The 26,596-nt window shown below is 39.6% G+C and overlaps 1 protein-coding gene across 6 annotated transcripts in view; it reads left to right on the top strand.

The window, feature by feature from the left end:
* Positions 1 to 7,293: 7,293 nt before the first annotated feature.
* STX7 (syntaxin 7) overlaps positions 7,294 to 26,596 on the top strand; it is a 31,658-nt gene continuing 12,355 nt past the window's right edge. The window contains exons 1-4 of one of the 6 annotated variants that reach the window (XM_085575189.1): positions 7,294 to 8,571; positions 9,472 to 9,548; positions 10,653 to 10,839; positions 13,968 to 14,107. In XM_085575189.1, coding sequence (XP_085431315.1) covers positions 14,026 to 14,107 — 82 coding nt within the window. In that variant the 5' untranslated portion in view covers positions 7,294 to 8,571; positions 9,472 to 9,548; positions 10,653 to 10,839; positions 13,968 to 14,025. Of the gene's footprint in view, positions 9,549 to 10,652; positions 10,840 to 13,967; positions 14,108 to 26,596 lie in introns of all 6 variants that reach the window. The other 5 variants (XM_021540686.3, XM_085575190.1, XM_085575191.1 and 2 more) reach the window with 5 other exon arrangements.

Below are 26,596 nucleotides of genomic sequence, written 5' to 3'. Positions count from 1 at the left end.
GTATTGGTTGTACCTGCAGAACTCTTGTGCAGTTCAGGGATTACTTTTAACACCTGTTATTAATTAATTCTTCTGCAGGGACCTATTGACCCAAAGACTATCACATTCAACTATTCAACTCTTTTCTATGTATATTTTTCTGTCGATATTTTGCAATTCCTCTACTTCATCAATAATCACTAAAATTTGTACTTTGGGACCACAATCAGAAAAAAGTTTGGATAGAAAAAATGATGAAATATAATGTTTTGAATATGATGAACTATTGGTATTTTTCAGTTTATTATAAGATTAGTATCTGCAAATCTGTCATAAATGAAAAAAGAGACAAAGGATTACAAGATCGATAAATTGAAAGAAACAACATTTTCTTTTGTATTAAAACAATCCTCAAGTAAAGTAAATATATGAGTTGTTAATTTTAAAGATAAGAGGCAAGATATCTTCTTTTTATTGACTTTTTATTGACTTTCTGAACTAAATTATCCTTTTTTCAGCTGACTAATTTGACAAAGATGCTACAATGGAGAAGGCAGTGATTTCTTTTCTCTCCATATTTACTTTTAGCATGATTTAAATTGTGACAGCTTACAGAGGTAATGCTTCCTAAGCTGATCATATAGGTGTGTCCTACATGAGCAGCTGAATAGATAGAAAACAGATCAATATAACTAAAAGCAGGAAAACATAAAAGCAAACGTTACATATACATGGATGCAGAAGATGGAGTAATTTATTGTAAGTGCTTTACACTTGAATTTTCCAGCTACAAAGCTTAAGGTCAAACCTTTACATTTGGACAAGAAATATGAAGATAAATTACACACCATATCCTATGGAAACCCCCTGTCTGGGAGATGGGGTGTGCTACATCTAGCAGAATCTTAAAAGGAACTGAGAGAGTATTTACTCTGCACACATTCCCACCACTCTGTATTAATGATAAAACACTCAACCAGCTTCTTCAGAGGTGGTCACTATTCACCACTAAGGGAGAGCAAAAGCCAGCACTGCAGGCTGTAAAACATGTGATGGAAAATTTGAGATACGAGTGTTCTAGCTCTGTGTAGGTCACTCAAACTGTTATATTCTATTTAAAGATTCTAGCTTGGCTCTTTTGGTAGCTGTGAGGAAAAAAATCACAGCAAAGGGGCACAGATGATGGACCTTTTAGAAAATCAATAATCCTCTGAAATTGTCTTCTTCTATTTAAAGGAATTCAGATTCAGAGGTTATTTGGAGGTATTCAGACCTTACAGGTTAAGTGCAGCAATTTCAATAAGAAAAGACTATGTATGACTTAACTTCAGATTGAACCACATCAGATAGCACACTTCTCTTTTTTTTTTTTTTTTTTGGGGGGGGGGGTGGGGTTTCCTGTGGATTGCTGGGCTGCATAGCACATTCAACATACATTCAGTTTGAGACTGTACCCAGCAATTCTGTCTGAAGAAGGAAGAGTAAACAGAAGGAACACTATGATAGGCATTTTAAAATTTTGTGATAGCATTCTTAACATTGTAACTTAATATGTGATAAAAATCTCTACTTGTTCCAAACTAGAAAGATGTGAATTGTGATTATTTGACTCTTCTCTTTATTGTGAACTGGTCCCTTTTCCCATGATCAGATGAGAAGAGAGGGAGAAAAGTACAAACCCTAGAAGAAAAAACAGCTGTAGGATGCATGCAGCTAACAGCAAGAGACCAGCAGATGCCTGGCAGCCTGTTGAAAAGTGGTAAGTTTTTCACAACATGCAGCAGGCAATTGAATCAGGCCCTACATGTGTAAGAACTAGAAAAAGGAATAGCACGGTAGATATTCTGTAGAACATCAGTTCAATACAGTGATTTTTGTAGCTGCTACATACTTTAATTTGGGCAATAAAATAAATGCTAAAACTCTTTTCCCTCTGTTTTATCTTATCATTATTTTTTTGAATGTCAAGAACAGTTTCCTTTCCTAATACAAGTTAGTTACAACTTTGAGATTATGTAACTTGTTCTGACATCTGTTTATTTCAAATCCTTTTTGGTTTTGTCCACAAGGTTTAGACTCTGATCAGAGGAAAAATATTGTTATTCAAAACATTTGAAATTAGAGCAAGTATCTAGAGGAAGGAGACAAGAAAGAGGGCTTATGTGATATTTTTGTGATTTCCTGAATAGAGTAATCATAAATTTTTAGTGGTTTTAAACTGTGACTTATAGGAAGCCTTGTGTTTGGAGTTGGAGTGTAATTGAATTTACTTCAGTCTCCTAGTGTCTGATGTCCCCCCATTTTGCCAGATTAATATTCATTGTTTTTTGGAACAGAAGACAAAGCTGTTCCTCTGCCTATTCATGCTGTAGTAGAAGGTTAAAACCTGTCTCATACTGCTTGTAGTTGCAGATTTTCTATAATAAGGTTACCAAACCCACAGGATCAGGCTGAAGTGTGAAGGGCAGAATAGAATTCTTATAAAAGTTCTGGTGTCAAATTACCACAGAAATACACAGGAAAGCTGTGGTATACACTGGAAGACCTAGACTGGGATGAGTTTTGAGACTAAGACTCTTACATTTGTAAGTAGGAATTTATAATTCTAGTGTCTAAGTCCTGATTATAGCTACAGTTGCAATGGCTGTTTAATTTCAGTTGTAGTGGTCAGTGGCTGTTCAGAAAATATGAAATTTTGCCAAATGCCACCTAAGGTGTAATAGGGAACCTGAGATGCCTACCCAGTAGCTGAGAGCCAAGTGAGACACATCTGAGCATCTAAAATTGAACTAGATATGCTTCTCTTAGACATCAGGCCTAAGCAAGGCACATAACAGAAGTTCTGATGTTTAGTTGTACAGAAATCTGCAAGCCTCAAACTGAGTCATGTTCTAGGGGCAACTTAAAAACATTGACATCTTTAATAACTTACATGAATATCTTTTGCTCTGAACTCACTGCAGCCAAGGCTATAGAGAAAGGGGACATTCACAAAGTTGCTAATTAGTTTTTCAGATATTTTCTACCAACCCTCAACAGATAACAGAAGGTATATGACATGAATGCAGTCAAGTAGTCACTCTTTTTAAGTTTTTTTGGGTGGGGTTTTTTTTTGGGTTTTTTTTGGGTTTTTTGTTTGTTTGTTTGTTTTCTTTTTTTTTCTTTTTTTTTTCTTGTTTTTTTTTTTTTTTTTTGAGTCCCTTTGCATTTATAGTTTTCTTCTCTGGAAGTGGATGAGATTTAGTCCCTCAGTGGGTGACCACCATCTATACTGCTATGTGAGAACAGTGACATGACATCTTGTGATTGTTGCTAGATCTCCTTTTTTGCTAAACTGCCAGCTGAATTATGGAGAAAGGGAGAAGCAGAACCCAGAGTACTGATGCGTACAGTAGCAATGGCAGAGTAGGTAAGTAAGGAGGAAATATTGTTAAAATTCTGGAAGTAGCCAAGATTCTTGATTTTCTGAAAATTAATTTTGGAAAAACCACTAAACAACATTTTCCTCACCTTTATAGCTGTCCTGTGTCCTCTTACCTTTGATATCTGGTTGGTTTACCTAGACAAATTCTGTCAGGATCCCTTTGTGTAAGTTTCTTCTTTTATTTTGCATGGTTCCCAAAAGTAATTAAGGTCATTATGAATTGCAAATTAAGAGGAGGACAAAGATGATGATGAACTGTAAAATAATGACTATTGATTGCTTAACAATGACCTCATTTTCCAAATGAAGATTATTGGATTCTATCGGAGCTAGTTGCTGAACTTGCAGTCGATATATTCTTTTAATATTTTTTCTTCTGTAGGTTTGTATTTCTATATCTGAACAAAGCAATGCTCTTTCATTTTATGCCTTTTATAAATGCTTATTGTTTCAAAATGGTCTGTCTGAAGTTAGAGAAATTATGTATTTTCAGGTACTACTTAATTAAACATCAGGCTTTGAAATATTAATGTCAGCTCATTTCACTACTGCAGATGAAAGCATAACATGTCTTTGAAAGTTAAATTCCTAGGCAAAGAAAGATTTGAAAATAAGTTGGTAGTGAATTTTTTTTATTATTTTTAGGAAACATTATCAATATTGTGAATAGATCTCTGTTTATTTAAAACATATGCTACTATGTTCATTACTGTTGCTGGAGAGAAAGTGCCAGCCTAAATAACATGCAAATGGTCAATGCTTTTTTTTTTTTTTAATTTAATAGAGATATTTTACAGGTCATTCTGCAGTATAATTAAACCATAAATCTATTCAAGCTGTAAACCATCATCCATCATAATTATGTACAGGCCTGGGTATAATGGGAACTTAATCTCATTTCAGGTTCTGGAGTGGATATTTTGATTAAATTAGCAAACAGAGATGACAACGATAATAACAGGAATTCTTGCTGATGGTGGAATGTGTCAGTAATAACTGCCTGGGAAGCTCTGCCAGACTCTTTGCTAAATACTGAAAACATTACTCTTCCTATGTAAAGCCAGAGGTGCGCAAATGAGATGTGATAGCAGAGAATGAAATTGGCGCCTACAGTAAATTACACACCGCTTAGGCACTGCTCATGCCTTGGAAAGAGGACACTCATCAGGAACGTAAGGCCAGGGCTGGGCTGCTCCCCTTCATTTCATCATGCATTGTGCTGGCCCAGGGAGCTGCATGGAAATGAGTGCCTCATTTCTGTGTCACTGGTGGCCCTGGAGCTTGTGCCACCCACACTGCCAGGCCTGTGTGTCTTCTCATTAGGGGCCAGGGCAGGAGCAGGAGGTGGGAGGTAGAAATACAGTCAGGAAGGTGGGTCCTGATTTGGATGCTGGGCCAGGAGGAAGGTGTGCTTTTTCAAAATCACACCATTCTGGTGTGGTTTAAGTTCCATCTCTTTCAGATGTTATATACCATACTGGGATATATATATACAGGACATCCTTTCATTTTTGTTTTATACACATGAAAAGAATATAAATGGCAAACACTCTGACCTTCAGTCAGTAAATATCCAGAGCATCTTCCATGGTATGTAGTGACTATACATAGAAGGGACTCAGCATTTCCTCTTTTCTTTGCTCAGAGCTTTCTCAATTTAATTCAGTCATTTGAAATCTGATTATGTTCCACATGAAACAGGAGAGATAGGTGAATGATGATTCTTAATTCAACCCCCAGGTAATGCTGATGTGAGAACTCTAGAGATGAGCCAATGAAATGCATCAGCATTTCTGATAACATTTAGGCATGGCTTCTTTACAACCCCTGTCTATGCATGATTGCTAGAATAAGAAACTGAAGAAATCTTCTCGTTTTATTTTAAAGGGTGAAACAGGGCATGTTCTCCCACTCAATGGCTTTTCTATAGGAGTTAACAAAAATATTCTAAGGGCATACCATGCTATTAGCAGTTCTGATCAATAAATATGATCAATAGTCTAGTAACTGTACATTTATAATTATTTTATAATTCTATTACAAAGGCTATTTAGGTATTTTTATAGTACAAAAATTTCATTGAGAAGCTTATTTTATAATCCATTTTTCCCTCTCAGGCTTTTATATTATTCTTCAACTGGTTACTTTAAATAATCATATGACTTTGAGATATTTAACAGCAAAATGTCGACATTTATGATGTGACCTAGCAGCAGGATTTTCTTCATGAAGCACACAGCTTCACTAGAAAAGTATTTGGATACCTTGTGTCTATAGAATGAGAATGAGCATTGATCAGCAGTGACTGGGTCTTACCTCTAAGCCTAAAAAAAAGTACTTGAGTGGTGGCCTGCAGGAAAAGTATTCTCACTGATGAAGGATCATTTTTGCAAGGGGAAGTACATTTTTGAAATCATAAAGTAAAAGATGTTCTGTCTTCTGGAGGAAAACTGGCAGTGATCTCTGCTGAAGTTTTATAAAGCAGGAGTGACTGAGTCAATCAATGGAGTTTATATAAATCAAGTCAGGCGCTTAATTTGGAAGGAATGTGCATAATACTCTCATTAGTGCACCATCTAGTGGGATTTTGGAGAAAACACCCACACATGTAGCAATGCTAAAATAATCACTAATAAAATAGCCTGGTAAAAATAGACTGACGATGTATACAGCATTTCTGCAGCAAAAAAGCATATCAGAATGGCTTTTTGCCTTAGTAACTTTAATCCATGAAAGTGATAAAATGACACTTCCAACCATCAATTACTGTAAGAACGCTATATAGGCCCATACAAGTGTCGGGGTCTATATTGTCTCTGTTTTCAGCATGCTTTGAGATCCAGCAAGAACCACCCATGTAAGGTAAAGGGTAGTCTTGCCTATTTCAGGCCTTTAACTTAACACTCCATTGTGTTTGCAGTTTATTAGACTTCTCTGTTATAATTGGGTTAAGATGCCTAATATATTTTTCACTGCTTCAGCTATTTCTAAATCTTAGCAATGACCAAGTTCTATGATGAAGCAGAATTAAACTTGCACTTCCCAGTTTCTGCAGCTTTTCCTCGGGTGAAGCTGGTCTGTGTGGAGGAGGCGGCATTCCCAGCAATCGGGTGCCACGGGCTGTTCGCTAAGTGCTATTTAATACACACGGGGGTATCCTGCAGACGAAGCAGCTCAGCCCCAGGGCTTTGGGGAGCGTTTGGCCCTGTCATTGTCCCTTTGAAGAAGTGGGGGAAATGCCTCAAATGCTGTGTAGGGAGCCTGGAGGCTCCCCTGTCACTTCTCAGGTAGCTGGGCCAGGAGGAGCCCCCGTGCTGTGGCTATCGTATCCTCTTTGTCCTCCCGAGCCTGGTGAACGTGTGAACGCATCCTTCTTCGTGCTCCTGGCTTCCCCTGCCCCCACTCCCAGCTGTATGGTTTGTATCTCTGCATTCAAAGGCATCTTTGAAGAGATCTACAATTTACCACGCACTCATTTTCAAGAGTCTATTCCCCTTTAGAGTAGAAATAACCCAAGCGGAAGGCAGGGCGGGCAAACCAGTCTATTAACAATGTAACGTCGTATTTTATCACGGTAATATTGTATCCTTGACCATGTTTTAGCCTTGCTTCCTGATGCAACAGCATCTTTTCCCTGAGTGACACTCTCTCCACCCTTCACTCTCGCTTTTTCCAGTCACACAGGGCTGCGGCTGCCCGGGCTGCCCCGTTCCCCTCGGCAGCCCCCGGGCCCGTCAGCAGCAGGATCCCCCCGCAGGCCGGGCGGAGCCGCCCGCCGGGGACGGCCCGGCCCCGCTCCGCAGCCGCCCGGGCGGAGCCGCGCCTCCCCGGCTCCCGTCACGGCGGGGCGGGCCGGGCCGGGGCCTGCCCGCCGCTCCCCGCCCTGCTCCGCCCCCGGCCCCGGCCGCACCCGGGAGCGCGTTCGCCGGGGCCGGGTGAGAGCCGCGGGAGCTCCGCTGGGGAGCCGGGGCGGTGTCCGGCGGGCCGGGAAGGCGCTGTCAGGCGCGGGGAGCCGGCCGCAGGGCGGCGGGAAGGGCCTCGCTGGAGCCGGGGCCGCGCCGCCCTGCCCGGCCGTGGGGCCAGCGGGGCGGCTCGGGCGAGGCGGGGCCGGGGCCGCGGGGGGAGCGCGGTGTTTGTTAGAGCCCGGTGTTTGTTAGAGCCCGGTGTTTGTTAGAGCGCGGTGTTTGTTAGAGCCCGGTGTTTGTTTGTCGGAGCGCGGTGTTGGTGTGGGAGCGCGGTGTTGGTGTGGGAGCGCGGTGTTTGTTTGTCGGAGCGCGGTCGGCCGTGTCAGCACCAGCTCCTTTCCCCGCACCCTTCCCTGTGACACCCACAGGACCAGAGCTTTGGGCTTGGCGATGCTCTCGGGGGACGGTCGGGGCCTGCAGCAGGTGTTTTATAGAGCTGGTGTGGAACTGTAGGGTGCATTTCCACCCTCGCCTTGTGGAAATGCTCCCCTCGCTGTTCCAGGTCCGAGATGAGCGGAAGGGACGCGATAAAAGTGGCCGATGTCAGTAGAGAGCCCGGGCCTGGCGCGCCGGCTCCTGGCCCGAAGTTATCGCTGTTGTCCTGGTGAATCACTCGGCTCTGCATCAGAAATGGGCGCTTCTTCAAACTCAGCAAGTCAGCGGAGGGTTTCACTCCGTTTTGCTTTCAGTGCAGGGCACTACATCTTAATTGAAGATGCCCGGTGTTAAAATCTCAGGATACTTGGCCAGTAGCTATGTGCTCCCGTGCTGTGATCCCCTCCACAAGCCGTCCAAAGGCAGAGAGGGCTGTGCCAGCAGGGCGAGTGGAGCCCTCCTGACGTGTCGATATACAAGCTTGTGCTTTGCCGGCAGTGCAGCCCCTCTGCTCAGAGTCTGGGGATTGTGCAATTGCTCTTAATGGAAAAGAAGGAAAAGGGGACCAAAAAAAGAGTTAAAATATGTCAAAATTAGAAGAAAGTGGTGCTAAATTGTGGCATTGTTATAACCTGTGTCCATGTTTGCCTCATGACAATGCCTTTTGTAGTCATTGGAAGAATATGAGGTAGCGCTCTTCTTGGTGGCTTACACAGAACTGAAACTCCCAAGAGAGAAGAAAAGAGACCATGAGCTATATGTAGTCATTAGCACCCTGGTGGGCCTCAGAGAGACTTGGCATGCTGTGCAATCAGGTTTTGTACAAAGGTAACTTGTTCCTTGGTGCGCTTGATCTGTTCACTTGGTAGCAAACAAGCTACCATGATGGAGAATTGGGTGAGAGCAAACAGCACACCAGATATATCTGGCTTCTCATCCATCTTCTTTTTCCCGTGAGATATTGTTTGCCTACCAGCTGCACAAGAAACTGGGAACTTGGAAATGGTCATCAGGTCCATTTTCAGACTTCCCATTCCCTCTCTTCCCCCATAGTTCCAGTCCCCAGTGTTCATTTTCCTATTCTTTGCTTCATCATGAGGTTTTTAAATGCCTTATGTGCTCCTAGGAAACATAATTCTCTTACTTAAGGCATTTTGCCAAGCACTAATATGTTCTTAAGCTTGTGAAAGCTATGCACTTCCTTCACCTAGTTCATCATAAATATCAGTGTGGATGAATCAGATAATTGTTAGCATGTTAATTTTTATCCATATATGCTGAGTGTTGGTGATGCGTTAGGCCTAATAGAATTTCAGGCTTATGTAATTTAGTTTTTAATGCTGAGCAGTTTAAATGTTGCTGCTTTAAACTGCATCTTTGTTCAACAGAAGTATTTTTAGGAAAAATGACTAAAACACTCATCAATGTCACAATCTAATAACATAGAGCTGTTAGATGATGCAAGCTTGGTTTTGGTAGGTGTCAGCATCAGTAACATGGCAAGGCTAAGGGAATTCTGCAGAGTAGGTCGGCAGTTCCCTTTTGACTTCTCTGCTGTTAGTTTTGATGCAGTTTTAAATTTTGCTTTTTCCTACCATGTATGGATTTAAGTTTGACTTCTACCTGAAAGTAGAGGATAAAAAAATAATCTGGAAACTTTTCTTTTAAGAAAGCAAGAAGAATCTAATTTTACTGCTACTTTGTTTGCTTATTTGTTATCCTCCACAGTTGATTTTGTATTATGGGAGCTTACAGCCTTCCTGTGGATCAGAACTTCAGCAAATTATAAGCTGTAAAAGCAGAAAGTGGGAAATGTAATATCAGTCTCTAATATTTTAGCTTAAGTATAAAGGAAAAAAAGACACAACTCCAGAAAAGAATTAAACCTCCCTCGTCCCTAGCAAAAATAATGACTGATTTAATGCTCACCTGTATTTACTAAGTCAGTTGCTAAGAGTCTCTTATGAGAATCCCTCAGTTGCTGTAGCAGGAGGTCTTAGTTTTTCTGTAGCAAACATTGTGACTTGCTGAAATTTCACCCAAGTTTTTCAGCAGTTCATCACTTTTGCCTGTATTTTCACCCTGCTTAAAGAATTTTGCACTTTTTTTTTTAGGGAGGGGTAGTTTATAAAGGAAGCCACATATTGTTTAGGAGAAGCTTTGTTACTGTGACCTTTGATTAGGAAAAAAATATCCTGTAAGGAAAGCCCAATGACTTGTTTCTGGATACTTAAGGCATAAAATCAGATCAGGTTACAATTTTCAAGTGTTCTATGGAATTCAGTATGTACTTTTTGCTTTCTGAAAATTAAGGGTCCATGTAAACATTTTAGGTCCTAATGCTATAATATTGCTCAAGCAGAAAAACTATGGCTTAAGGGTTCTTACCCTAATGTATCTGGGCTAGATTTCTGGGAGAAGGAGAATTCTTTGAATATCTAAATGAGAAAATACAGACTAGATTAGGTGCTTATTAACTGTACCTGACTGCAGTCTGCTAAATTATCATGTGACTGTTGTGAAATCTGACATGTGCAGTGCTTGTCACACCACTTCATTTTGTCCTGATGGAGCTTTCAGGAATGACACTGGGCAGCTGCTTAGATGTGGAGGCTTTCTTGTCTCTACATTCACAGCTGATGGAAAAGTGGATTTTTTCTTATGCCTGACAAACACCTTTCTAGAAGATATGTTGGTACAAAGGTTAATTTTTTGTTTTGGTATGGAGTGAGCACGTGATGTAGGAACTAGTTAAGGCAGAAATTATGAAAAATATATTCAGTCCTTTGAATTCTTTAAATATCAATGTACAGTGTGGTCCTGCTTCAGTTAGTGTTTATAAAATGTTCTGATTTTTCATTTCATTTGTGCCTGTATACTCAGTTCCTTGGACTTTCTTTTCAATTCAGCTTGACAAACTAGGTATACTCCCATTCAGAGGTAATGATGTTGAGAAGAAGATAAAATACAATCAGAAACTCACACCTGACTGAAACTTTTAGAGGAACTGAAGACTACCACAATTTCAGCTCTGTTCCAGTTTGAAGGCAAAGTGTACTTCCTGCAACTGCAGCAGGCCTTTAACTTCCCTGTTTTGTAAGTTGTGCAGCCAGTCAAACCAAAATACATCATGACAGAGTAGTTAAATGCTGTGAAAGTGAAAAGGGGTAATTTCTATCGAAATTCAGTGTCTTGCTGACTGCTCCTATCACCCTGGATGGAAAGAAGTGCTTGGTGCATGCCTGTTTTGTTTCCTGGTAGTTGAAACCCTGACCTTGTCTAGGTCACTGGCAGTTGACTTTCCAAGGGCTCAGCTTATCTGTGTTTTCAGAAGAGTTTGAGTAACTCAGCACTCACAAATGAAGGGGCTGTGAGTGGAAGTAGGGTGTTCATCTGGTTCAGATGCCTGTGTTACTGTGGGAACTAGAGGGATAAAGCGTGGTGAAGATTGGGAGGTGATGACAGCTGATGGCTGTCTTCTTACCTCTCCTTCTGTCTGTTCCCCAGACAGTTGCTTACTCTGTCACCTACCTGTATTATTGAAATACTCAGGAATAGCTCTGCTAGTGGAAGAATGTGCATGGAGTAAACCAGCTGTGAATTTATGTAGCTATCCAACAAACTTACTGTAAGCCTCAATTCTTATTTTATGTTTTAAAACATGACTGATCTCATCTGTCTGTCATATGAAATGATCTCTAGTGGAGCCAAGACACTGTAATGGTCCTGACATTGTACATCCCATCAAAACTTCACCAGGAATGTAACTACAGAGTTCAGGCCCATCCCTGCCACCCTGCAGGTGACACCACCTGTGCTCCATGAAAAAGCTGCTGCTACCATGAAGACAAACTCTGCATGATTTCGACAAAAAGCTGAACAATATCCTGTGGACTTTGTACTCTGTCATCCAAACATCTTCTTGCTATCTATTGTGTTTAGCTGTAGTAGAAAGTTGAAAAATTCTTAAGTCTTATGTAGTGAACAATCTGTACGCTTGTCAGTGTAGTGGAGTGTAACTTCTGTAAAGATACTTACAGGCAGCTGTAGAAATTTGCAAGACAAAAAATAAAAAGCAGTAGCTGCTTTTGTCTAGAGTTGGATGAAATATTCAGTGTATATCTCTTGATTGTAAAGGTATTTCTGAGAACAGTTTTACAGGCAGCTGTTTGGTGAATACAAATACGAAAGAAAAAAACCAATCATGAAGTATTGTTTCAGTTAATTCTACACAAGGTAGCTTGGTCTTTTACCATCTCTTCTCCTTAGCAGTGGCATTTTAACATTACCACAAAATGTAGAAGTTAAGCAACTTTTAAAATTAACTATAATATTTAACGCAAAAGGTTTTAGTCAGCATTGTAGTTAGCATGTTACTAAGGTATCTAGAAATACTCATAGCTTTTAAAAAAACCTGTCAACAGCTCTGATAAATCTTTTTCAAACATAGTTTTTAGGTGGTTTCTTTGGATTTTATGCCTATTATTGTATTTTTCATTGAATTGGCAGATTTCCTTACTTAGTCAATATACCATGGTATAGAGCCATTTATTTGCTGTAAAGGTTGTGTGGATTGGTCTTACAATACAAATTCAGTGCGATGTTGCCTTTAATTTCCAAAAAAATTAAGGATTGTAATTCCAGCTTTGGCCCAGATAAGTGGGATTTAGGCTGGCTGGCTGACTGACTCCAGACTTTAGTCAAAATAGCTTCAATCTGCGTGTGGTACAGACAAAGGAGATGACACTGCAGACAGTTATCATGAGTCTCGGGCAATGGTGCAGCAAGTAGAAGAATGCAAATACACTCCCTGTGGCCTCATCTCCAGTCAGGTTGTTCATTACTAGGGCCTGAAGACTCCACGCTGGGCTTGGGATGGTAGTGAAGCAATCATTTCGAAATCATGCAGAGTTTGTCTTCATGGTAGGAGCAGCTTTTTCATGGGGCACAGGTGGTGTCACCTGCAGGGTGGCAGGGGTGGGCCTGACCTCTGTAGTTACATTCCTGGTGAAGTTTCGGTGGGATGTACAATGTCAGGACCAGTACAGTGTCTTGGCTCCACTAGAGATCATTTCATATGACAGAGATATGAAATCAGGTGTGTTTTAAAACAGCCCAGGTATTGCTGCCTGTATTAATACAGGCATTTCCAAAGGTGAAATGAAATATTTGGCAACAAGGACTGTTAATTGTTTGTATTTAGAAAAAAGTTTTTAAGGACTTGAGTTTGCAAATTGTAGCACAGCTGCTGTCATGCTTGACAAATCAGTTGGCCTTTTCGTTTCCTTCTTGTCACAAAGTAAATGTGCTTTATTTTTCTCTATATGTGAAACTGAGTTTTAGTGGTGTCTCTTAACCAGAAGCTGATGGGTCAGGAGAGGATGTTGTTTGGAAGGCACATGGTTTGGGTTGAATAGTGGAAATGCAGGGAAGTGGCGAAGTTAAAATGTTCAACTTGTGAAGGTGATGTGCAGGAAAGCACAGCCTGGATGAAATTGTGTTGGATATGTTGCACTTGATTATTCTGCATTCTCACTGCAGAACAGATAAACCACCAGTTTTGATTTGCACTGGTATTGTAATCTATCTCTTGTTAATTTTGATTTAGAATATTAGCACATGAGCTTGTACTGAAATTTGATCTGTATGGATGGAAAAACAACCCTAAAAATGTGTTTGAATACCCAAGTTGTTGAAAAATGAATTCCTATTGACAAACACAGCAGCTGAAACAGGATAAAGTGCTAATTCATAGAACTTAGGTGACACTGGGTTAAACTAGAACTGAAGTTGATACAAATAAATTATCAGTGTTTGGAGGAAACCGGTTGCTGCCTTTTTTCTGATGTCTTGTGTGATATCTGCTGAGTTTTTTTTCCAGCGGTTACTACCCTGGATTTTATTGGTGGGATGGTTGATATGTGGTATGTAAATAACAATATAACTGGTTTGGGATGTAATTCTTCAGAGGGTTTGTCAGTTTCAGATTAAACATACAGTTTTTTTTACTGGAATGGTAAATGCAATGAAAATTGCATTCTTTTATTACTGTGGGGAAGATACATAAGAAGTTTGACAAAGGATAAACTCTATATTTGAAGTACATTGCTTTCAGAGAGGGTAAACATTAGTATATGGAGTTTTCTTTAATATTCTCCTGTGTATTCTTTAAGAAGATGGAGACCTTTATAAACCAATGACCAAAACATAACTATTGTTTTCAGTAGGTAGAGACTGTCATTTTCCTGTTGTGGATGACCGTGACAGCAGATCTACTCAGCCATGTCGTATGGACCAGGTTTTGGGGATCCTAATCAACTAGCCCAGCGCATAACCTCTAACATCCAGAAGATCACACAATGCTGTAAGTTGCATTTGTGCATGTTTTGTGTGAAATTTTAGTAATGGTGGTGGCCTCATTCGGGGTGAATGTCTCAGATTCATTTACGAGAATTAACTGCGACTCTGCCTACTCATTTGGTAGGTTTTTGGCATTCCACACAGCGTAACCATTCCTTCCTTCATGTGTATGGTTAGCAGTGATCTGCCATGGCAAGTGCAGATAGCATCACTCTGTATTCACCAGTTTTGTCCTGGCAGCTAAAGGACACTTTAAGATGGTAGGCTGTGGTGTTTGCTGAGCAAGGATTGCATCAAGTATTCACTGGAGCTTGAATTTTTTAGCAAGGACAGAAGCTGTGGCCTTGCACCTTCCCCTTGTCCCTTGTATGTCTTAGATATGTAAATAAGATTCTGCAAGTTTTAATGTACCAGTGCTTAGTTTCATGCTACTTAGTATTTTTTAGCCACCTAACTGGGGTATTCAGGCTAGAGGTTAATTAGGCTGCTGGGATTTTTAATCCTTTTTTCCCTTTTCTGCCATTTTTCATTTTAATATGTGTTATACAAAGCAAATACAACTTGATTCACGAATTATGTAAAGTACAGGGTTCATCAGAAGGGAGGTAGTAATGAACAACGCGTGGCTAGTTTTGGTATGTGTGTTTTATGTTGTGCAGGATGCAGAGTGCATGCAGAAACAAGTATTTTAATGTTAAAACTTCAAACGAATTCCAGACAGCAAAGTATGTCAGTTTTTAATAAAATTTTGATCTTTGCTTTGCAAGACAAGTCCTAGAAGTCGGAATTTGTAGCACAGATCAGTGACACAGATTGGGTTTTTTCCTATTTTTTCAGTTACATTTTGTATTTTCTTCCAGAAAGATTTTCTTAAGATCTCAACAGACAGGAACAAAAATTGCAATTTTGCCTTATTGACAAGTTTCTGTACTTTAGGTTTGTATTTCCAGAACCTAAAATTAACATACCAACTTGTAAAAGTTTTCATGCTTTATTTCCTAAAATCTACTCAGTGAATTTATTCAGTCTGATGACTTCTAACTTGGTCTTCCAGAGGCAGCTGCCAACCTGTGACAGACACTGAGGCTCCAAGATGTAAAAAACAAGTTTTCTGTCAGGTGAAAACATGAAGTGAAGTCAGTGATTGAAACTGGAGTATTGTGAAAGCTGCTGAATGTAATTAACTGTCTTGTGCTGAACTCAGTGATTCTTTAATCTCATCTTTCCCCTTCTGTCCCTTCTCTTCCTTCTTGTGTGTCTCCTCCCAGGGCACGCTAACAGCAAGCTGCCCATGCATAGATAGGAGATATGCCAGAAGAGTTATCTGCAGTCCTGCTGTCTTTTGATAGTTAGGTGGCTAAAGTCTGAGTAATAGAGAGATGCTACTGCCATGCCAAGACCCAAGTCCAAATGTCTCCTAGCTCCACTGCTGCATGGCTTCCGAAATAGAGCTTTGCTCTGAAAAGCTCCAGCCAAGTACTTTTCTAGTTCTGGCAGGGACACAGCTGGATTCCATCCCTTGCTCTTCTGTAGATCAGACTGAACTGTAACCACTCAGTTACTCTTGCAGTCCATGGATTTTTATGAGGGTCTGGATCCTATGGACATCTTGAATGTGTTTCCTGAACTGAGGTCTCTAATGATTTAGGGACTCTTTTCTAACTATTTTTTCCCCCTGTATGTATTACCTGTCCAGCTTTCTATTGGAATGTGTGAGTTGCAAGAACTTCCAGGTCAGATGGGAAGAAACCTGCAAGCTTAGGCACCTATAGTGTTAGTGAGATGCTGAACAAGTCTTTTAGACTGCAGTTTATCATCTTGGTTAGGAAGGAAGGGGGAGAGACAGGAATCTTGACCTTAAATGTCTGGGTTTCCATCTACGCAGTTGACTTAGTTTTGCACTTCTGCCCAGAAATGATAAGCATTTGTGAGAGGCATCAACACGTTTGAAATCTTCTTGGTTAACCTGGAGGTGTGTCAATACTCTGGTTTTCAGAGTGAGACTAATAGAGGAAGTGAATTTCATTTCAGATCACCAGGCTACTTCAGGAAGTACCTCAAAACTAGTTCACACTTCTGCTAACATGCAAGCAAAGTGGGAGTACTACTACAGAGAGGGAGATAAGATACAGATTAGTTGAAAGGAAACTGGCCCTTCCAGCTACAAGCTGGCCCTTTAATTTGTTAGAGAAATACAGAATTTCCTATATTAGATAACATTGTGCAGCCAAAATTTTGTAATACACCAGAGTTTATAGGAAGTAGCTTGGGTGAGAGCAACGTTTGCCATTTCTTCAAGGTTGAATTATTGCATACTCACCTTCCAAGTAATAAATCTGATCTGTTTTAAGATAAAATACATAAATTAAGTACCTCACGCTTCATAATGCATGGGCAGGATGCTGCTGTTGTATTAATACTCTCATTTCTTTCCTAGCTAATCTAGCCCAATGTTACTGATTATCTAGGAAAGCTCCTCTCTATGCTGGTTTAACACATTGCTTCAATAATTATATCAGTTGCAAGATAGTATGCTTTTTGGTTTGGCTAAATGGAAAGACCTACATTTGTGTTTGGTAACATCTTGGTTAGCCTTTTAACTTTAAAGAACAGATTTTTTTATCTGTTGATCCAATCATGCCATTGATTGTTTTGTTGAAGATGCGTTGAGAGCTATAAATTACTTCTGTCTTGTACAAACCTTTGTTCAACTACTGCAATAAATGCTATCTCTACTGGACTGTTTGAGTTTCTTTGGAGGAGAGAGTGTTGGTGAGTACTTTTTAGGACCTTGAAAGTTGAAACTGAGCTAGCTAATGTGAAGCAGCATATGCTGCTGTTTGTACTGTGAGTTTTCTTACACCTGCCTGTGTTTGAGATCCCCATCTCCAGAGCATTCTGTGTATAGAAGCTTCTCTCAGATGTTCTTTAGAGAAGGATGTGCTTTGTTTCACGTTTCCAGCATTTCTGCAGAAATAAGTAATTATAACATTACTTAACAACATCTAGAGAACAGTCTGCTTTCCTCAGCCTGAAACTCACATTTTATCAGTGACATCTCTGAGCTGAGATTTAGGGAACTAGTCTGTGGGGTATTTCTCTATTACTTTTATTACAACTGTTTCACTGAGAAGCTGGAGTTGCAAAACTTAAGGCTGCTTTTGACATCCAAAGAGAGTGGCAGGCCTCAGGCAGGAGAGGGAGAGTTAGGTTCTCAGACCCACTCTTGGAGTTTTTAGAGTATCCATGTGATCTGAGCAGTGCTCTGAAGTCTGGAGAGTCTGAATCACATGTGCTCAAATGAGCTGCAGTGTTACATGCTGAACCTTGATGAAGTCAGCAATGCCTGCAAGCCATGTCTCGCTGGTTTGGTTTCAGGTCTGTATTAACAGACTGGAAATATTCTCATCACCCGAAGTAATGAGAAGCAGATCTGCAAACAGCTAAGGGAACTTCAGATCCAGATAATAAAGCCAAAGAAGTATATAATGAGCTAGACTTGGGCAGCTGCTAAATTTCTGTCTTACTAGAATACAATTGATGGTTAAGGTTTGGTGGTCTGTCTGGATTCTGGTCTAAAGTAACTGTAATTCTCATTCCAGGTCTCTATTATATCTGTTTATAAAATCTAGGTGACCTACATTTCATCCTTTAAAAGTCCAGTGCATTTAAAGGTGGTTGAGATTTGTCCTTAGCTTTCTGAATATGAAGAACAAGAATATGGAGGAAAGAATATGTGGAAGAATATATGTAGGCTGTAAAACTCCAACCTGTCTGGCCTTTGCAGACAGAGAACCTATTATCAGAGTGGTTTAATCAGTTTACTGAAGGAGCAGTTGTTCTAGAATTGGGTTTCACAGGTAGCACTCTTGCCTATTTGTCAGCTTAATGGCAGTGCTGTTAACTTGAGACAAATGTAAATGTTTCCTTGAATGTTTCCGTTGAGTGTTTCCTTGAAATATTTCGTCTTGTCTACAGCAACTGGGTAGATGAGGAATGAGTGTGATGCACAGATAGAAGATGAGTTATCAAAATATATTTCTCTGTGACAAAACAAATTGTCTGCTTACAAAACCGTACTTCTACCAGGCAAGTTTATTTACCCTACTGTGATATGCCTGGGAGGATGAGCACATGTGATTGGTTTTTTTTTTCCTTTTTTTCTTTTTTCTTTCTCCATCTCTTTTGGAAGGGCATAGAATTGTATAAATCTGATCTTCCAACAAGTGGCCAGATGAAAGTAGATTAAATGAAATAAACAAAAAACCTAATTTAAAGACTTTAAAATGCGTAACTTTCAGACTTCTCACAACTGAAGATGGGGGGGAGCAGTTCTTTGAAATCTGATCTTTTTCTGTGTTTTAAAGAACTGATTCTCTTTGTGTGGCTAAAAGAGAGTAAGCGTTTTATTTAAAAAGATATTCCCAAGAAGGAGAAAAATGGGAGTTGCATTCCTCTACAGGAACAACTTCACAGTTATAAATGTAGGAAGGATACAATTAGAGGAATAGGTGCCTCTTCTGCTCAACTGGAAAGATTTGACTCGTGTCTCTGACAGTAGCTGTGCAAGAAGTAGGCACCCATGCTTCCCCCCCCCCCATCCCCCGCCACATACAATAACTCTGCTGTGTGTGGGTCACTGAGAAAGCAGGCTAGTATGCCTTTGTTTTACTTTGTAGTTAATATTTTATTTGTAGCTACCAAATATGTTACTTGAAGAAGTCCCTGAAGAAAAGCAAGAATGATGCAGGCTAGATATGTAACTATCAAGTCTCCACTGGCATCTTGTGCTGGGCTTTGGACCCAGTCTTTGGGTTTTAAAACACTTCTTTTAAAGCAAACAGTAATCAAGCTAGAGAACCTACACTGTCTGTCGCAATGGATTCATATTCCTTCCCTACCAAACCCTTCTTTCACTTCCAACTCCTCCATGTTGTGTCAGCATTTTATGCAGAGTATTGGCATGGTAGGTCACTGATAGATTATTTGACTTGTTCACTCACACTGAAGATCAGCCCAACTCAACAAACACATTCTCTGCATGCTGCAAGGTAATAAAGATAAAATAAAATTCGGTATCCACAGTCCACATATAGGTTGGAGGGGGGAGTCTGGCTGACTTTGAGATATACTTGCTCATAGAGACTTCTGCTTTCTGCTGATATCCTTTGCTGTTTGTTAAGGCAGCACAAGCATCAATTCATATGGAGCACATTCCTGGAAGGTCAGCTTAAGCCGGCAGAGATCCCTCTGTCGTATGATACCTGTCCTGTGACAACAATTTTGTTCAATTTCTTTTGCATCTCAAGTTTTGTATAAGCTACTATTCTCACTGAATGTTGTTAAGATGGGAGTCAAATTAGATCAATCATATGACTTTTCCTGTAACTTTATCTAATTGTAGAAAATCATAAATGTATATTAAACCCTGAAAAATATTAACACTTTCAATAGATGCCTTTATGTTGTGGTTTAAGCCCAGTAGGTAGTTAAACAAAAGGCTGAAACCTTCTCGAAAATCTGTATCTGTCACTATGCTTGAAACACCAGCAGGTTCGCATGATTACTCTTGGCTAAAGAAGAACACAGATGGGCACATGAAAAGTAAATGAGATCACTGAGGTGTTGAAATCACAGCCTGTATAAAAAGAAAATTCTGTTTTGTCTATATATAAAGTGTGGTTTTGTACAGCTGTGGTTCTAAAGAAAACAGCCTCCCAGTAGAGCTTGTTGAGGCTTCTAACAGTGGTATTGTCAGAAATTTCTAATTAGCTGCAGTTAACCAGATTAAACTTTGTGGGAATATACCAGCTTAAGCAATTTTTATATTATTTTTATTGCTGTTGTCCAGAAGTTTTCTTGGATATAGAATGAAGTTTCTATAAAACCTGGAAAAGGCTGATTATTTAGGGATTTTAAGCACCATTACATTCTTCTACATTTCATTTTCAACCTTCTTCCAAGACTGAGAAATTGAGAAGAATGTTCGTTAATTTGGGTTTTTCTTAATGCTTGCCTTTGCAATGAGGTGAAATTATGAATCTCACAGTTCTTGTAGAAATAACCTTTTTCTCAAAATAGAAAACCTCAATAGAAAACCTGAATAATTTCCATGCAGTTCTTAAAGGGTTTTTTCCTATGTAAAATAGCATATACATTTATGGAAGCATGCCTCACAGATTTGTCTATGAATCTGGAAAGATTTTAATATTTTTGTGTTTTGTCTTGTCTTTGCCTTATTCGGATGTTATTGTGCAAGAGGGACAGGGATTTATTTATACTAGCAGCAGAACAGACTGAAAAATGAGTCTTCCATGTATGCTCAGTTGGTGTCAATATGTGTAGAAAAGGGAGTTTATCCTTGACTGACACTGTATTGCATTACAATTATTATAAATAGCAAGGTGTCTAGTGAAGACATCTACAATTTTACTGCAACTGTTGCTTTTGTTGATGGAGCAAGTACAAATGGACCCACCTTGACAAGATAACTTTTGCAAAACAGCCTGCATTTGCAGCAGAGGAGAAGGGATGTGGCCAGAGTCCTCATGCTTCTTCCTGTTGTCGAGACAGTTGTATTTCAGATCCTCTCTAAAGTACTTAAAGTGTCTGTTGCAACTCAGTTTTGTTGGATTTTTCTCCTTGTAGACAGGAGATTGCATAGCAACTTGATTATACGGAGAACCCTCTATCAAATCTCCTATAAAACTGCTGTGCTGGGGGCTGGACACCATTCAGGGTTTAGAATAAACTTAGGTCAGTGATCAATTGTGAGTGACCCCTCAGTAGCAGCTACTTGTTTGTGTGCGTTGTGTCTCCTTCCATGTCAGCTCCTGAGGTGGCTGCAGTAATGACCTGTCCTTCTAAAAACCAGACTTCCTTTATGTAAGTGGGTTGGGTTATGGTGTTTGTGCAGTTAATGCTCACTGTAGAACTATGCTTCACTTTCATAATTTAATAAGCTACTGTTATTCTTTAGAGAAATGCTCGAACTTCCGGGTTTCAGGAAGTTACCAGGGACACTTTAGGATAAGAACATAAAGTGATTGATTTAATGACTTCCTCTTGCTGAGCTGTAATAATTGATTGCATGATCAGTTATTGTGCACTTTAACAATGTGTGTTTAGTGTGTTCTACACCCACAGTAGAAGAACAGCCAATACTTCAATCCCACTTAATTCTGTCCTTGAAAGACCATTATGGATGGGAGTACACAAGAATTAAATAATTACAACATCACTGAAAAAAAATGAGGGCAGATCCGGAAACTTGAGACATTGTTGCTGGTGTTCCTGGTCACTCTGGGGCATGAGTCTATTTAGAAATACCAGAAGCTGTAACAAAATATAAAGAAAAGATTACATGACTGGATGTTTTCCCACTCTTTCAAGCATGCTGAATCTTTAGCCCTTAGAGCTCAGAGGACTATCTTCAGGCCCATCCTCATTTTATTTTCTTCTTCCCACACATACATAAGTTAGTGTTTTTCTGTGCTGATGCATTCTCCTGTTTTAGAATAATTTGTATTACACACTGAGTTGAGACACAATAAAGCAAATTACTTAAAACCAAATTATTTAAGTTTTTGGATTTGATTCCAATTAGGTGAGTTGCTGGGGGTGCTTTTTAGTGCAAGCTGGTATCCTGGATTTGATTCCTCTGATAAACTGTCACTCTTGGTTAAGGTAGGGCTAGCAAGACAGCACTGTGGCATTGTGATTTATGTAAAATTTGAGGGAGTGAACTAGAGTAATAGCTTTAAAGAGGGTCTTACACAGAAGACTTGCATCTGATGAAGATACTGCAACTAAATCAGGATTATTGAGTCATAGAAAGGCTTGTGTTGGAAGGGACCTTAAAGATCATCTTGTTTCAATCCCCAGCCGTGTGCAAGGATGCCACCAACATGACTATATCATGTTGCTCAAAGCCCCATCTAACCAGGTTGTGAAGATTTCCAGAGATGGTGTATCCACAGCTGCTCTGGGCAACCTGTTCCAGTACCTCATCACCCTCACAAGTTGAGAATTTTTTTTCTAAACCTATTCTCTTTCAGAGTGAAGCCATTCTTCCTTGTCCTGTCACTAGGTGTCCTTGTAAAGGGTGTTTCTCTTCATTTTCTTTGATCTAGGAATGTTTTCTGCAACATCTCTTCACTTTTAGTCAAGTACCCTCAGCTGAAATGCAGAAGGAAAACACACTGAATTGGATTTGAATAAATTGAGGAAGTCTGTTGTCCCCAGGCAAAAGCAGTTTTGAACTGGTGTAATTTTAACAAATAATTCTTTTGTTCCAATAACCTGCTCTGAAGGGACTCTGAAGTTTATTGGAATCCACACAAATTAATCTGTAACTGGATGTGCTGTTTGTTGACTCGTTCAGCTGGAAAGAAGTAGGAGATTTCTTCTTAGTTACCCAGCTGGTTGCAGTTAGTGTGAGGTATTTGAGAAAGCATTTCTGCAAGGTGACTGTGCTGGTGTTGTAGTCACTGCTTATTTGCCTTATGAGGCCATAGCAGGAGCATAATGCTCACATGGAGCAAATCCGTGTTGCTTGCATGGAGAAAATCCATGTAGCAAAACCACATGGGTGCATTAGGTGTACACAAAGGAACACTTTGCTGATCTGTTTCCTCTCCTTGGGCTCAGGAATAAGGAAAATTACTGAAAAGCAATGTCTTTAAATACCTGTTGTTTTAGCCCTGTGAACCTCAGACAGTTACTAAAACACTGTCTGTCACTTTTAAGTATAGGATGGTGACATAGGTGGGACCATTACAATTAACATTCAGGATGAGTTGTTCTGCTTCTTCTTCCTGTGAGGTCCCAATCCTTGATGTTTTGTAAGGCAGGTTTCATTGTGCTTGCTCTTCCTGCTTGTCTGGTTCTTGTCCTCTGCCGTGCAGTGCCTCACTGTTGCTGCTTGTGTTGCAGTTGGTGTTTCTTTCATGCACACCCAGTGAGTGCCATATTTTCTGTGGAAGCATTAGACCATAGCTTTATGAAACTGGGCAATGTGGTGGGTCTGGCTGAAGGAAGCTGAAGGAAACAGCTGCTGGATGGCTATAAAGCAGTCTTGTGTGAACAAAGTAAAAAGTGAGGTTACTGCAGTGGGGTAATAAGCAGCACTCATTAAACATATTTACTCTCAGTTTCATGCTTCTGTATTTAGATCTATTTTTGAGAACTCTCAGGATTATGTTGTTGATATATGTCATTCTCCATCTGTAAAGCTGCAACAAGCTTGGTCATGCCACTTGGGGTTTTAAAATCTGGTTTTCCAAATGTGAAATAGAACACAGTTTAAGGTAGGAAGACAGCTGATTGTGGGTAGGTCGAGAAAGCTTCTGTCCTGTAGCTGGAGTGACTAGTAAACATTGCAAAGTAAGATCATTCTCAGTTTCCTTTGGCTAATGCTGTAGGTGAACATCAATAACAGTATTTGGACACTTCTCAGCCCTGCCAGAGAAGGTAGGTGACCTCTGCTCTGTTCTTCATTTCCATTCTCTTAGTTGATGCATCACCTTTCAAACATTAGAATTTTACTGAAGGATTTGGGTAGGTTTTTTTTTTACCTTTTGTACTGCAGCAATGCTTTGGTGTTATACCTTATATAGTGATTACTACTTCACAGTTTGGGATTAAAATTATTTGTACCCATGATATCAGAGGAAAGAAGTTGTTTGCATTTTGATCTTCATTGCACTAATCTATTTGTGCCTTTATTTTAAGTTTAAAACTTCCTATGCCACCTTTTAAATGTTCTGATTTCAAGGACCAGAACCATAAGTTATGCCAACATGGATTTACTTGTAGTAATGAAACAGCTTTGCAAATCTGGCTGAAAAACAAGACAAGATAAGGAGGAATAAGAGGAAACTTTCTTCTTTGTTTGCCAGTCTAAAGCACAAGGGTAGTTGTGTGATCCAATATGTGAAGCATGGTTTTATTTATGAAAAGAAATGGTATGTATTACAGACCAGTCAGGAGTATGTTTCTCAAGTACTCCTACCTGTTAAACATTGTAAATATTTCCACTGCAATTACTTCTACTTCCGTGACTCTTGTAGAGAAAAGGAGGTCTTTTATATCAGAGTCTACTACTTTCCTTTTTATGTTCTCCTTAACTAAAGAGCCTTCTACTGATTAGAAATGGAACCACTGTTTGGCTTAGTAAAAATAAACATGAGATGACTCCTGAATAATTTTCTCTGTAGGAATTCAGGTTAGGTCTTAATTGTTTCTCTGGCTCATCATTAACCATGTCTGACCTGTTTCTGAGCATGTGACCAGCCTTAGAGAAGCTGAGTAGCTTTTATCAGCTAATAGTTGTATATTGTGAGATCTAGATCAGGAATGCTGCAAAGACAAATGAAAAGTCTTCTTAATGTTATGTATGGTATTGCTTCTTTCTAAGACAAGACTAATTTTCAGGTGAAAAAAAAATGAGATTCCTTTGCATGAAAGACAGCAGTTTCTTGGGAAAAAAAATGCATTCTGAAAAATACTCTGCTTCCTGCTTTGCTGTTTCTAAAGTGGACTTGCTTTCTTATATTGCCAGCCCTGGCAATGTGCTGTTCCTGCTGGTGTAGTGTGAGCCCTGACAGAGCTGTTGATTTTCATTCTATGCAAACATCTACCCTGATGGTCAGTGTGAAGTGACTGCAGGAGTTTGCAGACTGTTGCCATACCCCGGTGACTTTGGTAAAGAACACCTGCATGCACACGTGCTGTGTGCCCTTGTGCAGCTCCTGAGTAAAGTCCAGCAGCCACCTATGTGTGCCCAAGGAGCCTAAGTGCTCACGTGAGCCAGTATCTGACTTTGCATTGAAAGGAATTAAAATAATGCACAAAATCCAGTCAGTCTCTGTGGCAGGACTGATAATGTCTAGGACACAAGGGACCTTAGATTACTCCTATCTTTTCCAACTCCTTGGGATGTTTGAAGAATTGGGAAACTGGGGAAAGGAAAACCATAAAAAGTGAAGTAGCCTAGGAACCTGTCAAAGCTGTGCTGTGATCTTGTGTCTCTGACTGTTACCAGTATGTTTGCAGTGCAGTGCTAGGGCTTTGTGAGCTAGGCCTAAGCCTTTGGCTCTCTGGGACACTTGAGTGTTACTGATGGATTGAGGGGACCAGAGCACATGCTGTGATCTGCCAGCCTGAATTCCCTGTACAAGACTAAAAAGCTGGTTAAATGATGGAGGCAGTACCCTTATAAATACAACCATCAACAGTGAAATCTGGAGTTTAGGAACTTCTGCTTTCCAAAGAGTAATCCCAGGTTTTCAGCAGTTTTGCTCTTCATTGCCTGCTTGGTTCTTCTCTCTGCTTGTTTCACAAATGGAGAAGTGGAAGGAGCAAGCAGAAGTATTTCTGCAGTCTAACCTTTAGTGAGAGGCGCTAAGGCTACCCTGCTTTTCCCTTGAGGAAAGGAAGGGATATTGTCCCATGATCTAAGAAGTTGCAAAGCTAGTTCTTGCTTTTAATCAGATTCTGTGAGACCTGTGTGTGCATGTGAGGGAAGAAGACCCTTTCCCTCTGTGATCCTCATGGTAATATCTTTAATCCTGTTAAAAAATTTCATTCATGAAACTATCACTATAAACTGAATAACTAAAGTTTAGGTGGCTTTGTGATTATATGTGTAATATTATATAAAATATTTGAATTATAAGTAGTTACAGTGAGAAATCAGTAAAAACAAGCCAAACCAAAAGAGTTATAAGACTATAAAGAATGTAATTTTTAGGCTGTATACACACCAGCATTTTTGTATTAATACAAAGGAGTTCAAAGACTTAATTTCTTTAACTCATCAAACTGTAGGTATATACTGTAAATCAAGATTTCAGGAAAGTCTCCACTTCCTTTGTCATCCTGATCCTACCAACTTGTTTTTGGCTTTTTTATGAAGTATCGTCTAGAGTGCTGCTGAAGGCTATGGGCCAAAATTTACTTTTTCTGCTCTGCGTTTTTTTCTATTTACTTACTTGAATAAGCAATTTCGTTTTCCTATGTGGTGTACTTCATATAAACAAATAATTTAATTTTTTCAATAGTACCTATTACTGTGAAAGGTTAAGGTGGAAAATACTGAATTACAGGAAGCATAGAAAATTACATTATTTCAGTCCTTAGGATTTTTTTATCTTCTTTTTCCCCTTGTTATTTGAAGCCCTATTAGAAATTTGCTATTCTTACGTATACTTACAGACTTTATGGTAAAATATGTTTTAATTTTATGCTAAATTTTTGCATCACAAGACCTGAACTGCCACAAACTCTGCCAACCAGTTTTGAAGTGCTGGATTTTAATTTTCTCTCAATTATCTACTTATGTTCAGCTTTAGAAGTAAGATAAATATGCAGTGAGCTTGGAATGCAAATATTTTAAGTATAGGCCATGTTTCGGGGAATTTTTATTTAAAACACAAACCTGCATTTTCTTCACTTGCAGTTAAATAATGCACCTCTAGGTGGCGGTAGGACA

This window comes from Lonchura striata, chromosome 3 (assembly GCF_050655825.1).
Source record: "Lonchura striata isolate lonStrDom1 chromosome 3, ASM5065582v1, whole genome shotgun sequence".
Classification (NCBI taxonomy): domain Eukaryota; kingdom Metazoa; phylum Chordata; class Aves; order Passeriformes; family Estrildidae; genus Lonchura; species Lonchura striata.
This window is presented reverse-complemented; position numbering and strand designations above follow the sequence as displayed.